An 18,517-nucleotide genomic window follows, 5' to 3' on the forward strand; every position below is an offset into this window, starting at 1 on the left:
ACGTGGGACCTCGACATCGTGTTATAAAAGTTACCATGGATATTTCACGCGCTTCTGATTGGTTGCTAAGGAAAGCCATAGACAATAACACTGACTGCGTTGTAGGTGTTGATGACAGCCAAAATACTGCTGAGATTGTACAGTTAATGGACATGTATGTAAGTAGTAGGATAAGCAAAATATCTTTCGAATGATAGAATAGCTATTATTCGCTTGCGTGGTGCTTTCGTCTGCATTGTGTATTCTCTACTAACTCTAACATTATTCAGGACGATGTATGTATGTATGTATGTATGTATGTATGTATGTATGTATGTATGTATGTATGTATGTATGTATGTATGTATGTATGTATGTATGTATGTATGTATGTATGTATGTATGTATGTATGTATGTATGTATGTATGTATGTATGTATGTATGTATGTATGTATGTATGTATGTATGTATGTATGTATGTATGTATGTATGTATGTATGTATGTATGTATGTATGTATGTATGTATGTATACCGAAAACCTTCTCTCAGACTGCTGAAGGTTATATCAAATACTGCGGCATTGGGATGACCACATACATATCAGGCCTGCCAAGTGGTCACATTGATACTGCCGTTTTATTCACTTTGTCAGACAGCCTTGACGTGACTGTCAGAAAAACGGAATCACCGGGTAATTTTCGGGTTACTCTCGCTGAGACTCGGCATTTTTGTTTCGTATTAAATGTGCCCTTGGCTTTTGGTGTTCCATCTATGTAGAGCTGTCGATGAAATCAATAAGGAATTGCCGTTGCCATCTGGTCTTCAGGGACTATTCTTGTTTATTTGAAGTATTTGTAAATGAATATGAGAAATACAGAGGCTAAGAAAAATTAAACGCGTGTAGCAGGCGCGTTAAGAAACACAAAATACAGGTCTTTCAAGATTCAAGGAGCGCCCAACTAAGCCTACAGCATTGATTATTTCAGTATATTTCTCGAACATAGTGCAAAAGCCACACAAATAATTTTGTGTCGAAGCTTAAGGACATTTATCTAAAGCAAATAAAAGCGTATGTTCGTAGCTAACGACCTACAGAGTGCACGACGGTCACTTAATAGATTCCAGGTGGAGGGCGAGCACTTTCAGCGGTGCGGCCTGTGTACCAGCTTCTCCGCAGTGCATGGCTACTAGTGGCGTTGTAAAGCGAGTGCGCTGCTCTGCTACCTAAAGGTAGCATATACAGTAACTCTATGTATCTCTATGGGACAGCGACACCTAGGAAACTAGACGAGAAATGGTGATGACGACAGAGAATGTCTACAGCTCTATCTAGTATATAGTAACCCAACTGCATGCAGTTTGCATGAAACTGGAATATGAACACCACATTACATGCAGACAAGCGTGAAGCCAGAGCCAAAGTCAATTATACTCCGATGATGAAAATACCTTTTTTCGTGGACGCCGCCTTGTCACATACATGAAAATGCACGGTGGCAGTAGTAAACCGGGGCAATGTGTCGACTGTATATATACTATACAGGATGATGTCACAAGCATGGAGGAGGTCGCTATCTTCCTCGCACACAGAAACCAAGCGTCCACCTTCGTCCTTGCGGACGCAATGGCAGCCTATCCGACTACCTTAAAGGCAAAGTCAGTCCTCTAAATAGCTTGCACAATACTTTCACAAGCAGCCATCGGCCGTCCTGAGGCAGAGTGGAAACAAGTTATATGAATACCTGGTCCCAGTGGAGTCAGATGCAGCGAGCTAGCTCATGCCTCCGCCCGAGCTCTCTTACTCCGGGACTCTAACTTTAGTGCAGGGACTCCAGCCCCTCCAGATCAGACTGCCCACCTGACCACATACACTGAAGTATTAGAAAACCAAAGGCTTGCTCGAAGAATATATCCGGCACCGCATCCTCAACTCAGTAAAGCCGCACAGATAGCATGGCGCCGCTTACAAACGTTATCATATCCCAACCCACACGTATACTCTTCAAAATCGACCCTGGCAAGTACCTTTTAGCCAAATGTAGGTTATGTAACACTTATTTAGCTACACTCTATCATATAGCGTGGAAGTGTCAAAGAAACACATCTGAAACAGATCTTTTTAAGGATTTCAGTAGAGATGGGAGGGAGGCAGCCCTGTCCAGTCTGAACCAAGGGGTCCAAAAGGCCCTATAGTGGCCCGCGCAAAGACTGGGTCGCAAGCAAATGGGGTCCCGGACTAGGAACTCCACCCATTCCTCAGTATATGTGATATAAAGTTTTTCATCATCGTGCTCTCTTGCACAAGTCCATTTATTTAATGACAAGAGAGATGCTACTGGAGTGGAACGCCGAATGAAGTCACGCCGATCGAAGATTGACCAGGTGATGCTACAAGGAGCTTCGTCCCTAAAAGCAAAACATCCATGGGAGTCCTTCTGTATTCACACAATACGACTCAAAGTCGAAAGCCACTTGGTGAGCCCATTTTGAAACAATCGTCAACTGTGCTTTACAGGTTTGATTGATATGTGGGGTTTAACGCCCCAAAACCACCATATGATTATGAGAGACGCTGTAGTGGAGGGCTCCCGAAATTTCAACCACCTGGGGTTCTTTTAACATGCACCCAAATCTGAGCACAGGGGCCTACAACATTACCGCCTCTATAGGAAATGCAGCCGCCGAAGCCGGGATTCGATACGGCCGCCTGCGGGTCAGCAGCCGAGTACCTTATAGCCACTAGACCACCGCGGTGGGGCGTGTCTTAGAGGTTGAGTGAGTACCTGCACTCTTTGTTGATGCTGTGGCTCGTACTGTTATTGCTGCCGATGATGGTGATGAATTGTGGTGGAGCCCTTCGTAATAGATATGGACAACGTGAAACTACTTCCACGTTGTGTGATTCGCATACGCCAGGTGCAGTTCTGCGCTTCTGCCAAGCAACACCAACTCTGTTGAAGAGGCATGAATATACTGGTCTTTCTACAAAGCGGTTTCAAGTACTTAATTGTGCCGCTTCAAGACCCCTTTCAAGAAGCCTCTATTGAACTTTGTTGATTTACATGTGAGGTTTAACGTCCCGAAACCACCATATGATTATTAGAGATGCCGTAGTGGAGGGCTCCCGAAATTTCGACCACCTGGGGTTCTTTAACGTGCACCACAATCTGAGCACTCGGGCCTACAACATTTCATTTCCGCCTCCATGAGAAACGCAGCCGCCCCAGCCGGGTTTCGACATTGAAATTTGTTCTATGCAGCGTTATTCGCCTGTATAGGTAGCTTTGGTTATTTCGCTTCCTATGATTACACATAAGAATAAGCACTGGTATGACCACTTTTGTAGCAGAATTATTCACTGCTAGGCAGAATGCCTGATTGTGGTTCAGGCTCAAGCCGCGATTTTAATGAAGCTCGCTAAGGTAACGTGATTCTTTGTGCCGGAAGGCCAGCGTCTGATGAGTAACTTAAGGTTTCACCTTGAGAACGGATACATTAGCTATGTTCGTTCTTTATAAGACTGCATTATTCGCTTTTCAATAGGATCGACCTCGATAAATGTAACCTACACCTTACAAAACCGCCCCACTTTTTAATTTGTCTGCAGTTAATAGCCTTATTTAACGAGAGATTGTGCATGCCTCATAGGGGCGAGGTTAATCCATGATACGAAATGTTTCATGTTTCGTGGTGCTCCCCTTGGCGCTTGCTGTCAACATGTTTCTAACGCATACTTTTTGGAACAACTCTTGTAATCAAACATAGACGTTCGAAGCACGCATTCGCAACAAAATAAAAGTATTGCTTCAGCACCTCTACGATAGCCCCGACAACTTCTATGGCGTTGCAGGAGAAGAGATAAACTGAACAAATTTCCAGACACACTCGTCTGAAGAGACAATAGTGACATGCACAAGCCAGCTCGAAATCGTTTTTTGTCACAGTATTGGAATACAAGCTGATGATGATGTGTAGTAACGCGCAGTAAAAAGTCAGTACACATGTTGGAAGCAAGCATTGGACCCGTGTAGCACAGGCCGCTTCTCTAGTAACTTTTTAGCTAACACCAAGGCCTGTGTTAACGTTACTTGCGCACTTTTATTTTTGTCTCGGAGGAGCTATCCGCGCACCTGAAGTTTTCTTCGGTGACAAGTGAAAGAACACACCAACCTATAGATTGTCTGATGCCACACGTAAATGGCTCATCAGACAGCAACCGCATTTCACGTGTTGATGACCAAGACTTGAAGTCCTTGCATGAGTGTAATCGTAACTGTATGACAAGAACATTGAAAAAAAAAAACACGCACCTTCCCGAATAAATAGCTCCTTTTCCAGTGTAAGCGTGATGGTTCATCGCAGCCATTTCTGTGTAGCTCATAAGCTCCGAGCAATAAAAGTGTAGTGAAGCATGTGACTAAAAACACAAGGATAGCCTCCCACTGCGGATGCATTTGATACGCGTGATTCTGCATCAACCCCTGGAAGTCATTGCTTGATAGTCATAGCATATTTAAAAACACTTCGTTTCATCCACGCGTCAACGCTGCGTGCTGTAGAGATTGAAGTAAATTTGGTCATGATAGCGTCCTGCCTATGCCCGCGCACATATATGTGCAAGTGGCTGTTGGTGGTTGCGGGACAGACCCGATATTAGGACAGATGATATATTTGGTGTGTCTCGCAAACACAGTCGTGTTTTCTTCTCTAAGTTATGCTACTATCGTTTTCCAGTCATGCGCTCCATGCCTTGTTATGTTCAGAGTGATGTCTATGCCAAGGGCTTTATTTTTGCAAGTACCGGCAGTATGAAGATATTTGTGAATCTCGTGCGTGGTTTGGCAAGAAATATACATGTTTTCTTAGTCTCAAATGTCGTCAGCTTCCTGTCCTAGTTCCGGGACCCTTCGTTTGAGAGTGAAATTTTGCCTCATGTTTTGGATGTGTGTGATTGTCGCTTGATTACAAAGAGCATTGACCAGCAGCAAAACACCCAAGAAGATTTGCGCTATCGGAGAAGTGTGAGGTGTGTTTGCATTTTTTATTTCTGTTCTTTTTGTTGCGTGTTCTTATTTGTGCATCTATGTATTGTGTAATGTCAAGTGATATAAACGGGCGGGAAAATTTTTACTACATGTGAAGCAGCTCTTTTACTAGCATGTGTAACGCTGTCCCTCTGTCCACACCTCACTCCTCTGGCCACAGGTGTTGGGGTGGTGCCAAGTAGGTCATGCCTTCTCTGGCAGTGCGCACGCGTTGACGTGACTTTCTCCCTAGCCTGTCGTCGCTCGCCGCTTGTGACACCCGCAAAACTGTCCCTGCACTTCTCCTCTCTCGCCTCGCAAGGCCGTCTGCTAGTAAAAACCGATTGCTCGCTCTGCACAACCGTTCACTGGTCATTCCGTATATGTAGGCACTGGATCGCACGTTCGGAATTCCGTCAAGGGCGTCTTTACTTAGCTTTCGCTCCATTAACGCCAGCGTCAATGTTGCCACGAGTGAAAACGTTAGCGCCCGCTGCGCCGCATCTACACATGATTCCCTTTAGTGGGAGATAATCTAACTTTTTATGGTTCCGGATGTTCACGACCAGGCTCAGGCCTCTCATGTGAGACAATTCATATCTTGAAAGCACAAGTGAAACCGGAGAGTTCAGATAACTTGCTAATGATGAGTGTGATCAAGAATTTTAGCGATTACTTTCCCATCCCTTCCACAAACAGTAAATGCAAAAACAAATATGATTGGTTTTGTTTGAGTATTGTAATATTCAAGTGAATTGTCAATTGACGCTTGTTCTTTCAGTATGATGGCTATGAACAAGCCCTCGGTGATGGTTATTTCACTTACTGTTTCAGAGAAACACGTATACATGCATAAGCGTGATGCCTCATCACATTTATGCACGTAGTGGGTTAGGCATTTACTCAGACTGACAAACATCCAAGCTCACAAAAGAGAGTAAGCTTCGAAGGAGTTACACACATAATGCAAGTGTTTGCGTTAAATGAACATCAATGTGCAAGGTCACGTAACTTGCTTCTGAGAAGAAAGAGATTCCAGGGCTGTCCCATCCCAATCAAAGCGTTCAATATCCGACCAACTAAGCCATGAGCTTTACTCGACATTGTTGAGACTGCTGAAAAAGGTCTGATGAAAGAGTTCACAGTCTTGTTGTGGTTTGAAATATTTTTTATGTCACACACTGTGAATCATGCACCAATTTATGCCCCCCCCCCCCAAAAAAAAACTTGACTTATGAAACTACCTCCGGCAGTCTTTGATGATGGGCATGAAAATGAAACTGACTTTTCGCCCTGGTCATACATGTGCCGCCCAACTTCACAGAAGTTATTCTTGCTACACGTCCCGATGCTGAAAAGCACTCGTGATTTGTTTTAGGACACAGCGCTGCGCATAACTTTCTAAAACGAAAACTACATGAGGCCCCTTAATAATCTTTTAAGCTCTGCACCCGAAGTGTCACAAGTGTCAAATTTTGTGGGACATGTATGTGCGTGAAAGTATCGTGTGCCTGGAAGTCGCAAATGTGATTTAATAAACAGCGCTACGCACAGCTTTCTAGAACGAAAACGACACGGCGCTCTTAAACACTGAACCCAAGGGGAAAGAAGTGTCCAATTATAAGTATATATGCACGTTCGTTTGTGCACCCTCAAATCAAAGCGTCGTTTACCGAGCACTTGTGTACGCACCTTGAACGTTGATAAGAGTAAAATGTTACGCAACAGCGACGTCGCGACCCTGAGATCAATGCACAACTCACGTAGGGCAAGAACAATGCTTAAATGTGTCTACTTGCATGTAGCGCTGGCTGCTAAAATTATTGTACACTAACAGCCGCGACTCTAGTATTCAATAGCATGCGATCGCAGACTTTCGATGAAGGGCCTGGCCTATGCACGAGCATAGAGCTAAAACGGTGGTTAAGAAGTCGAGCCCCTTAGGGCAGCCTCAGCCGCGGGTGGAGTCTCCCGGTATCTCCTGGCATCACCAGCAGACAATTCCGGGAACGTACTTGTCAATCAGAGACTGGTAGTAAGGCGTCAGCGCCTCAAGGTCAGGAACATCCTCGCATTTTGAGTAGAGGTCAAATTTACTGAAAGACAAAACACACTAGCTCATGACAACAATCTCCCCTCTCCCCATTCTATAGTACATTCTGTCCCACGTCTCCTACTTAAACACAAATCGGGAGCTTGAAATTCCTACATATTAAAAAAAATGGAGTGACAGCACGGTGATGCCATTCGTTGCCCAAGAAAACGAAGCATAAATTCATGTATGAATAGGTAGCAGAGATCGCTGAGCAGGGCATCACGCCTAAGACAACGTTTCGGCAAGAGAGCTTGCTTTCGTGAGATAAGCAACTATTACTGCCCCGAAGAAGAAGTTTCCACTTGCCTAAACACTGGCTTTTGTGACATGGCCAGCTCATCAATTTCTCGTCAGTTCAACCTCTATTTTTGCCTGAACTTGCGCCTTGTCTTAATACGTAATACAGTGGTTAGTAGGAGCTCGTCTAAACACAAAAAATTTGCATGCCTATTAAGATGGAGCGTACACTGCTAGTTTACATCACAAATATTATCTGACCATTTCACACCAATTGTTCATGAAAGTTCAAAATAAATGTGAACATGATATGTAACTTTTCATGACTGTAACAACACTTGAATAAAAACAGCCAGTCAGTCGATGCAATCCTATAGACTGTAAAAAAGTGTGATTATATTTCAATAAACGCCAATCATACGGATTTAGAAAGTTTAGAAGAGAAAACCTTTGCAGTTACTTGCCTTGTCAACCGTTCAAAATTTCATGAAAGATTTCTTGTTCTGTGTGCCATAGCTTTTTAAAATTTTTTTGTAGAAGCTGCACGCCTGATGGGACACTCGCAAAGATAAACTCTCGTTCCAAATTATTATTGTGGTCTTGCTGAGGCTATTCTTTTTCTAGTTTTGGGTGAACGCCATCTCACTGCCCTTTAAAATGTTGGTTTAACAAAGTGCCAGTGTTCGAAGCATTGCTCACGTTCTGCGACACGTGCGCAAACTCGCCTTCAACGCACAATAGCAACAGCGCCCCAAAATGCCCTTTGAAGTAAGCGAGACCTCGAGACAATATCTTTGGGTGGTCATACCACTTATCTGCCGAACCAGGCTTCCCAGTCGGGTGACTACAGTTAACAGACACTCTCACAGCCTCTTCCACACTGACAGTAAAGGCAAGCTAACTGTCGCGACTAGCACCGAACTGTGATTACATGAGGTCACCTACTTGAACTCCCTGACCCAAGGCAACATGCGCATGTCCTTGTCGTTGCAGAGATCCATGTAGTCGCCTCCAGTGTGCCAAGGGTAGAAGGAGTGGAACCGTATCATGTACAAGCCCTCATCGGGAAGCGTTGCTCCGTGGTTCTTCAGGACCTGGTACATGTACTCGTCATGGCCCCATGACATCAAAACCTGCACGCGGAGGCGTTTCCATAGTACTAATTATTGTTATAATAAGCAGTCAAAGATCATGGCGATGAAAAGAGAACTGTTGCGACCGACGTTTACGTTTAGATTATGAATGCAATAAGATGTCATTTTTAGAGTACACTCGAAACACTTTTGTGAGCAATAATTAAAAATGGATGACAAAAATTTGAGACCATCATGACTCAGTGTAAAAAAATGACCATACATGCGGTATGGGTAATTGCATATTATGGCCATAGTATGCAGTTATACATGATAAAATCACGTCAAAACCCCGACTTTCGACGCTTACGCAAACCTTTTCATGAGCTTACCCTCTATTATCCAATGTACTGGCAAACTCCTGCAGCCAAAGTGAAATTAGGTCGCCTGAAGGCATGAAAGTATCCGAATAGTTAAGCGCGTTCCTGCCAGAGGCAGGTTTGAAGTAGGGGTGGATCGGAATGTGGGTGAGCGACGAAGTAAGCAAACTTCATTAGGTGAAGTATTCATAATGGCTGGTTCTGAGAAGTTCCCGAACCGCCGTTCTCAGTAGGCTCTGTGACAGCTCACCACATGAAGGGAGTGAGCAAAAAAAAAAAAAAGAAAGAAAGAGCAAAGTGTAGACCAACCGTGTTGTTTGTTCAGAGAAAACACAAGATGGACGGGTTGTTTCAGTGTTTCGACAGGGTAGTCTTTGCGTAAGAAAATATTTATTTCTAAAGTGGCAGCCTGTACAGGTCTACACGCCTCTCTTTTTCCCCCCTTTGTTCTCAATACATGGCTGGTTCGAGCAACAGGCAGGATATGTCATGTCTTTAATGTTTTATCATCTTGATGAACTTCCAGACAGGCACAACAAATCTGAGCAATATTGTTGAAAAATTAAAAAAGAGGTCAGTGTGCACTACTGTGTTTTTCCAAACCTCTTTGTAGCCTGCACGGTGCAAATGGCCCAAAAAGTTTCTGTTGTATTATGAATGGAATGAAAACAATAGCATGCAGTTATTCTTCGAAAAGTAACGTCCCTAACTATGATCAAAATGATCTCACTGTGCTCAAGAGCCAATATCCTTATCGGAGTTTGGAATGAAGCTAATCTTGGCAGCAATAGCATAAAGAATTAACACACGTGTGGGGATCTCTCCATACAGAAGAGATGATGATGATGATCAAAACTTTATTACTCCCAAAAGAGGGAGGGGACCGGCCGAGAGGTTGGTTACGCTGTTTAGAGGAGGTCAGCGGGGATCCCTTGGGACACCGCGGCCTCCAATGTGCGTGAGATTACCCGGCGTTGCTGTGCCGAGTCAGTGATATGCAGAAGGGACTCCCATGTATATTCTGTGTGAGAAGCGTCAGCGTACTGTGGGCACGTCCATGCCATGTGTATGAGGGTGGCCAATTGCGAGCAGTATTTACAGTTTGGTGTCACGAGGTGTGGGTATACCTTGCTATAAAGCCAGGGGTTGGGAAAGTCACTTGTCTCAAGCTTGCGCCACAGGACGGCATCACGTCGAGGGAGGTTTTTGTGAGCTGGAGGATAGCGGAGACGGCCTATAGTCTGTAGTGCTGTAGAATGTCTGTGTAAGTGTCCAAAGGAGTTAGAATTCTGTAAAACTCTTCACTGCGTCCTGTCCTATAGCTTTCATACTGGTATCTCACTCAGCTTTACGCGTTCCACGACAAATAGATATTGACCACCTTAGTGAAGTTCGAAACTCGTGCGAATCAAGAAGCTGTTCTGACAGTCTTTTTGTTTCCTGGAGGACAGTTGCAGTACTGGAGACATTGCTTAGATATGCCACCTAAAGGAAGAGCAAAAAAGAAGCCTAATGCAATGGGGCTTACGCCCGAGGGTTTTCATTAAAAAAAAGGCATGTGCATGCCTTTTCGAGTCCGCAGTGCTTGGCATAGATGCCCAGGCGACTGTTGTAACGGTTGTCTGTGAGGTCTGGGTTGTCTACGAAGCTCGTGTCTCGGTACACGATAGAGTCCTGGTACGCGCAGCCAACTGGAAACGTGTCGCCCACCACTGCCCACTGGGGTTCACCGTAGAACGCCATCACCTGTGCAGACAATTTAGTAGGTAACATTGTCAATACAGGTATCATGTACAGTATCCACTGTTCAAACTTCTTCAATGAAGCACTGGTGTAGCCAGAGGTCGGGGTGCTGGGGGAGGGTTCAGCCCCCTCTGTTTCGAAACTTTGCAATTTTCCACATTGTGTATCTTGTTTGTCGCATAAAAACACATACACAAAACTATAAAAAAAGGGTGGTTGAAACCCTTTGACCACTCCCACCGAAAAAAGTTTCTGGCTACGCCCCTGCTACGTGCGCACAGTTCACAATTCATTTTTAATACATGGAATGTATTATTAGTGGATTTAACACACGGACTCATCTTCAGAGTTGAGAAATACACTGTAGTAAATGTGCAGAAATGGCACATTCAAAATGAAGCTATGCAAAACTGTGGTAAATAGACTCAGAATTGATACAAGTAAACGGACCTCTTATTTTTTGTCACTTCCTTCACATGTGAATGCGACTGCCGTTGAGCGTTTTTATCGATGACATTGTTTTCAGCTGAGGTACACCATGAGTTGCGGCACTATGTGGTGGTGGTTAATGCTAGCGTTTTGTTTTAACTGCAACAATCACTTGCCCAGCTGTAAAAGTGTGAAAAGGTATGAAAAAAATGGGGTTCCACAAGATATGACAAGGGCAGCAAAAATGACACCACCTCCTGCTAAAGGAAACCATGTGTAGATGCGAAGCAGCTGACGCTAACGCTTACACTGGTGGCGGCGTTGGCGCTGGCGCTCATCGCGGCGTTGCTCAGGTGAGAAACACGGGGAGGCGCAAAGCACGCCGTAATGGAGCCGTGTTTCCTACTAGAATACGGTATGCCAATCGCTGCTGATGAGCAGTGAGCGACAGAAGACTCCGATTGGACACAGAGACCCGCAGTCCGCTTTTTTGTTAACGCGCACGCTGCGAAGTGTTATCGTTCAACAATGCACAGGAGAAATCTCCCACCGGCACTCCCTTAAAAGTCAAGATCCAGTGCCTATAATACGGGGTGGCCAGTGAACGGTTGTGCAGCGCAGGCAGTCGGGTTTTTCAATCAAGAAACTCGCTAGCAGACGCTGCATGCGACGGTGTTGAGGCGAGAGGGGGAGGGTCGGAAAGTAGAAAGAGGGGGAGAGGACGCGCATGCGCAATGGCGGTGTAAGTGCCATGGGTAGGAATGCCTAGAAGAGAAGGGAGCGAGTGTAGGTTAGCAGACGCTCCCATCTTAGCAGAGGCCAGAGGGGGAAGCGCAGGAGAGGAAAGAAGTGGCGCATGTGTAGTGTGAGTGACATAGACCCGCTAGACATAGACCCGAGCAAGAGATGTTTCACATCTAAAAGCACAGTCATTCAGGCAAGAGATGCAAAGCCATTCCATTCAGGTCAATAAGAACAGCAAAGTAGTCCTCATCGTATGAATAAGAAAACGTCACACCTTCCCCAAGTCGTGTATGAGGCCCGTGAGGTGGAACCAGTCCTGCTGTGGGTGCGCGGCACGAATTTTCTCCGCAGTCTGGAAGGCGTGCACGATGTTGGGGATGTCCACGTCGGGGTCGCTTTCGTCCACCAGGTCGTTGAGTTTCTCCAAGGCCTCCATGATGGGCATGCGCGCCTTGTTGAACTTGCCCCACTCAGCCATCTGCACATGTCCGCACGCACAAGGAAAATTAGTTGTTTCGAAGTTAATTAGTAAAAGCTTTACTAAGTATGACCGGCGATATTAATTGGGGTAGGGCTACAAGCACCACAGCCCAAGTGATGGCCTAGAGTCCTTAGAGAAAAATAAATGACTATTACACGAAGCTAACTTAACAAAATATGTAGCGCTTTAATGTAGCTGTAACATGTCCTAGTGGTGATGACTAATTAGTGTACTACGTAAATGACGGAGGCCAAAAGGGGAAACGCTCCACCTGGTTTTCCTCTCGGCTTATTTTGTTCATGGATCGGGCCGATTGCAATCGTCGGGGTCTGTGGGAAAAGCAACCTGATTACGAGATCAAGCCAACAGTGTGCTCAACACTGGTGTTCGTCCTTATCCCTCCTCTCATGTTTATTGTGGGGCTAACGTCATCAGCTAGCTTCGATTAAGTTACACCTTTTTATAAATACAAACTAGCCGGACACGCTTACTTATCGCCACAGACACGCGATTGGAACCTTTGTCACCTTTGAAGTGGTCGTAAGAGCTTTCAATTCGGGCCCCACGAAAGGCCCACTGAACGAGGCAAAGTTGGCATAGCGTCAAAAAACCCATGCCATCCGTCTAAGATACTACTACAGTAATCAGCGATTTGTAATATCAACGAATCACGCTGTAAATGGATGAATCTTGACTCTACTGCAATGTGGTCGGCCCTCTAGAAGTCCGAAAGCACCTGGAGTCATGAAACCTGGAGTCATTTAGAGTCATGAAATGACTCTAAATGTATGTATAAATGTTTCACGCACAGACATATGTTGAACAGTTCCAGATGATTACATAACCAGTTCATTGCACTTGCGCTGGTAGCCCTGGATATTGCTACAGCGATCAACTTCACCTCATGGCACCTAACTACAATTGACGTTAACCTGACGTGACGGCTCTATCATAGCAGTACATACGCAATGTTTATAAAACTGCACAGTCATCACCGCATACGGAGGGAAGGTTACCATGTTGAAATTTTCTTAATGAGCGACAAGTCATGAAACGCCGCTAAATATATGTACAAAGATTGTACGCAGAAACGTATGTTGAAGCGTTGCAGATGTTTATATAACTAGTCGTTTGCACTTGCGCAACGATGCCAGCTGGAACATGCGTATTGGCAACACCAGAAGCTGACATGAAGTGCTCATGCTCGCGAATATGCTGGCCCTGGACACTACCACATAAATCAACTTCAGCGCATGGCTACTAACCACAATTGAGATAACCCGACGTGTCGACTGTATTGAAGGAGTACATATGCAATGTTTATAAAATTGGGTACGTGGCACTGCAACCACTACTGATGTTTCACGAGGTTAGCGCCTATTTGATAAGTGATTCCGAGGCCTGGCGTAGCTCTGTGACAAAGTGCTTTATTGCCACGCAGAATGCTTGGGTTTGATTCCAGATGGGACCATGACATTTATTCTTTGCATTCGTCAGGTCGACGCTGCCGATGTCCGGTATTTCTTAACGCTCGCACGTTAAAATTGCCCATGTGTGTTCTAATCGTTCCTGCGTAGATACTAAGTGTCAATCACCCGTGGCCCATACCCACATACCAGCGGCACACAGCAGCCCTTGGGTATATGCCACTGTCTCGCGAGATGCGTTTGACGACGTACGCGACGGGAGTGTGACATTATTCACGTCTTGACCAGCGCGTTATATTCGTCAAACCATCTTACCCTACCATGCTCATTTGATTTCGCGCGCCAAGTTAAGGGGGAGACCACGAGAGCACCTAAACGAAAGCGGCTAGATAGATAGGTATATATACGCTCAAAGGCGCCGAATTTCTCTAAGAAATGCTTCGCATAAAAAAAAATTCAAGAAGGCAGATACCCAACCACAGCGGGTTCCTGCACAAAACGCCCAATTAGGGAACAATTTCCGAAAGTGACATTGCGGAATCTTGTAGATACCAGCTTTAAGGTCATGATCAGGACACCAATTCAGGATAGGAAGAAAAAAAAATTGTGCTGTTGATGGGACTGGCTTACAGCGCCCGTTCTGATCTATTCTGCATTGACATTAGAAAGTCAGGATGCACCCACCCGGTTCTGGACAAACTCCACAGTCTGGAAAGTGTGCATGTCTTTGTAAGTCTTCGCTACCCTGGCTTGCAGCGGGTCATCCTGCGTTGACAAAAAATGGAGCAAAACAGTTGCAAGAAGCAAGCTTTATAATAGAAAATGCAGCCGCTGCTAACGGAATTCGATCCCGTGACCGAAGTTCAGCTTATGCGTCAAGTTTTTTGTATATGCGAAGAGGGAAAGAGAGAGAGCGAGAAAAAGTGAAAGTTTCGGCACAAGGCCGAATCAATGAATGCGATAGCAACACAACGGGCTGTTATACGAAGTAAGGCTAGGAGATTCAAGAACCATACGAAACATAGCGAACACGGCCAATTGTGGTTGCACTGAGCGTATTGCGGTGACCACAATACTTAAACAGGTGTTGAGATCAGATGACTGCGTGACGTTCGACAGGAGGCGAAGTCCAAGTTCGGCATCGAGAAACGCGACAAGCCACTGGTTTTTATGTCGAAGCACATTAACGTTGAACTCTCCAGTGACTACCACAATCGCGTCCTGTATACACACCGTACGGAAGTTGTGCAGCAACAAGTTCTTGATGTCAGTTCGCAAGGTGCCTGGTGAAGTGTACACTGTTGCGACGACGAAAACGTGCGATGCTTTAACGGAGCAAGTGTCACCACAACTCGTCTGTGGCAGCGAGTTTAGTTTGTCTGCCCGAAGTGATAGTGGCAGTACGCATTTCGATGGGAACCATATTCACAGGCTGACAGGACCAGCAACTTCCGGACTAGCCCTGAACTTGATGTGAGCAATTTTTCATGCTGCTTCAGAGTTAAAGTGAAGTCAGATATGTTTCGAAATGCCCCTTTCATCAAACTGCATGTGTTTCAGTGAACCCATACACTTAGATGGCAGGAAGATGGCAACTTAAAACATGAGTGATTAGTGTTCTGCGCGGTTAGCAATTCAGTGCAGAAGATATCGTCCAATTTTCAATGTAATGCAATGTAAGGCGAAGCTGTTCGAGTTCTGCTGATAACGACGTCTTTGCGTGAGTAGATTGGAGCTTGATAGCGGTGCCGTTCATAACGACGTTGACAACTATTCACGGCAGCGCTATCCGGTATGTCGAAACCAGTTCCCATGCTTTTCATCTTAGCCCTTCTCATGTTAGTAAGAATGTTAAAGGGTGGGAGTGCCAGACCTGCTTTCTCATTGCCTATAAGTATACTGCGACGTTGACCATTAGATGACTTAATGCAATATAGTAATGATTCACAATGGGCTGTTATAGAATTCTGAAGAGAAGTAGGGGTTCTTTCCTCACGTACACCCGTACAAATGCTAGGTGAAGACGGGAGTTTGGTCCTATATGCACCAAGAGAAAAGACTCATGCCATAATTCTATGGCTTCAAAATACGTCCAAGTCACCTGCTGGTGTTTGCACTTGGGCAACGGCAGTATACACACTAATGGTAGCGAGGTGTCTTGAAAAACGCCGTCGTTTTTAGCGAAAAAGTTCGGATGAGCATTTATGCGAAAGTTTGGCTGTTTCTATTACTCAGGAAGAAGCTATACCTTACAGTGTTATCAGTTGCCCCTGCAAAACTAACTCTCATTGCACAATATCGATGCCTCGAGCATGGAACCTTGGGAAAGGCACACTTCGCTCATCAAAACAAACCCGCATTCAGGGGCAGCGCCTCTCGATGATAAATCTGCAAACAGATAAGATCAAGTCTGCAGTTCGGAGAGGTCCCGCAGAGTGCCCCACCACGGTGGTCTAGTGGCTAAGGTACTCGGCTGCTGACCCGCAGGTCGCGGGATCAAATCCCGGCTGTGGCGGCTGCATTTCCGATGGAGGCGGACATGTTGTAGGCCCGTGTACTCAGATTTGGGTGCACGTTAAAGAACCCCAGGTGGTCAAAATTTCCGGAGCCCTCCACTACGGCGTCTCTCACAATCAAATAGTGGTTTTGAGATGTTAAACCCCAGAAAATCCAAAAAAAAAAAAACGTCCCGGAGAGTGAAATATTTGTGGTGTGAACAAATCTATACATTCTTCCTCGTGCGCAAGTTGCGATAATCCTCTCTTTCTGCTGCGCCTGTAGCCGTTGATAAACGTTACATACACGACTGGAATCATTCCGAAAGCCATATTTTCTGTTTGCACGCTTTGTACCACCACGTGTCGTTGTTCAATCGCTCAAGTGTTTGAAGTACGAACAAATGTAACGATAACTAGCTTTACTATGAGAGCTACTCCGTTGATTCATATGTGGGGTTTAACGTCCCAAAACCACTATATGATTATGAGAGACGCTGTAGTGGAGGGCTCCGGAAATTCAGACCACCTGGGGTTCTTATAAAACCTTATAAAACAAACATTTATTCCCAATAGCGGAATGTGAAAGGCCACACCTTGTTTTGAAGAACGCTGACTTGACCAGGTCTGATTCAGTATTCATGCACTATTTAGATAGGGGCATAGAATCAGGACTTCGGTAATTCCTCACATAGCCAACGCTGAGGGACAACTCGGAGAGTGGAGTTGCATTTCCAAACCGCAATTTGCCATTGTGTGACTTAGAAGTGGTGTAGAAAGATGACGTGAAAAGGCCAGTTATGATTACGTAAATGCACTGACAGTGGGACATTGCAGGAATGTATAACACTCTTTTGATAATCGTCTCCACGTGAATAGTACAAAATACGGTAAAGCCTCCTTAAAGTACATCGAAAGTGCTAAAGCGCTTATTATGTCCCTCTTTCTTTCCTTCTTTCCTTCTTTCTTTCTTTCTTTTCTACAAAGTCACGCTGTGCTCCCTCCTCACTGTTTCCTTCCCTACTTCCAAACCGGAAATGGGGCCTTCATCCACGTGCTCAAAAACGCTATACTTACGGTGCTACCGACAACAATGGTGCAATACTTACGTTGCTACCGACAACAATGGTGCTCAGGCATTCATAGTGAAGAACAATGAAATTCAGTGCCTTGAAATCATAGAGTTTCCTCAATATACACTAGAGGGAACTCTGGCGCCAGTGTCTATGACAGCTGCAACGGACGGCACTTAGCGAGCATGGGAATGACGGGCAATACACGGATTTGTCTAATTTTTGTACTTCTGCCTCCGTGTGTGTTCTTGTGGCTTGGAGCTGTTTTCTCACAAAACGAAAATCGGCATATGCTAAGCGTCCGCGCTTTCCCTCCTCATTCGTTTAGGGTTACTGTTTCAAATCGGGTCGCAAGGTTCAAAAGGGTTCGCTCTTTCATTCGAACCAATACCGAAACAGAGCATTAAACGAAGTCACTAGTGTAATTCGCCACCCGCAAGTACAAATAGTAGGCAAATCCGTGTACTACACATCATTCTCATGGTCGCTGAACGATCACAGCGCCAGAGTCCCCTCTAGTTAACTTTAGGAAACTCTATGCGTGAAATGACAAGTCGCCTCGATGAAAGATTTGATTGCCAAATCAGAAACAGCTGAACGTGGTGAAGCCCATGACCAAGAGAGCATAAATTTAGTTTAAAAGGACACTAAAGTCAAATAACAATTTACGTCAGAGTGAAAGCTCACTGTATGACATCTAAAATGACAATATTATCAACAAAAGTGCCCTACTTACCGAGAAATTAAAGTGAATGCACAAGAATACAAGCGCCGCAGTGGCGCATTTTTATAATGATCCCGATGACATCAGAAGATCCGCCTACAAATATTCACTAGTAATCGATCTAACTGCACTGAATAAAGAACCTTCCGTACTATAGGAGATGCAATAAAATGCTGCTTGTTCGTTTCTGTTTGATTCATGGAAAAAAGAAACGCTGGACGTTACTATGGGAAATGACGCGAGTGGTTCAAAAATTCAATTTTCACGTGGTTACACAGAACAGGCAGTGCCATCTAGTGGGGCGCAGTTGGAACAAGAAACGTCTGCAATCTCGAAGCCATAGAGTTAGCTCGAAGCCAATGGCGGGAAATTGACCAACGGCCATTGTTGCTGCTGGGGCTCCCGCTGCTTTCGTACTGCTGCTACTAGCGCAGTAAAGCCGGGCAACGTTGTGCACGGCAACAGTGACGTGAATCGGTCCGGTCGGTCTGTTTGTTGAGGCGGGTAATTTGAAGTGTGCTAACAGGATGCAGACCACCAAAGCGCTATTTTACTTCAAAATAGGCCCTTCCTTGGCACAAAAGTAACACTACGTGGTTTCTGGACCGCTA

At 45.1% G+C, this 18,517-nt stretch overlaps 1 protein-coding gene across 8 annotated transcripts in view; it reads right to left on the reverse strand.

Moving 5' to 3' along the window:
• Positions 1 to 802: 802 nt before the first annotated feature.
• Positions 803 to 18,517, reverse strand: part of Miox (Myo-inositol oxygenase) — a 35,090-nt gene continuing 17,375 nt past the window's right edge. For 5 of the 8 annotated variants that reach the window (XM_037425353.2, XM_037425352.2, XM_037425354.2 and 2 more), the window contains exons 3-7: positions 14,299 to 14,379; positions 11,981 to 12,184; positions 10,357 to 10,536; positions 8,283 to 8,470; positions 803 to 7,101 (exon numbers count right to left, since the gene is read on the reverse strand). In XM_037425353.2, the coding sequence (XP_037281250.2) occupies positions 6,993 to 7,101; positions 8,283 to 8,470; positions 10,357 to 10,536; positions 11,981 to 12,184; positions 14,299 to 14,379 (762 nt within the window). In that variant the 3' untranslated portion in view covers positions 803 to 6,992. The remainder of the gene's footprint in view (positions 7,102 to 8,282; positions 8,471 to 10,356; positions 10,537 to 11,980; positions 12,185 to 14,298; positions 14,380 to 18,517) is intronic. The other 3 variants (XM_075895623.1, XM_075895622.1, XM_037425355.2) reach the window with 1 other exon arrangement.

Source organism: Rhipicephalus microplus, chromosome 5, assembly GCF_043290135.1.
Source record: "Rhipicephalus microplus isolate Deutch F79 chromosome 5, USDA_Rmic, whole genome shotgun sequence".
NCBI lineage: Eukaryota > Metazoa > Arthropoda > Arachnida > Ixodida > Ixodidae > Rhipicephalus > Rhipicephalus microplus.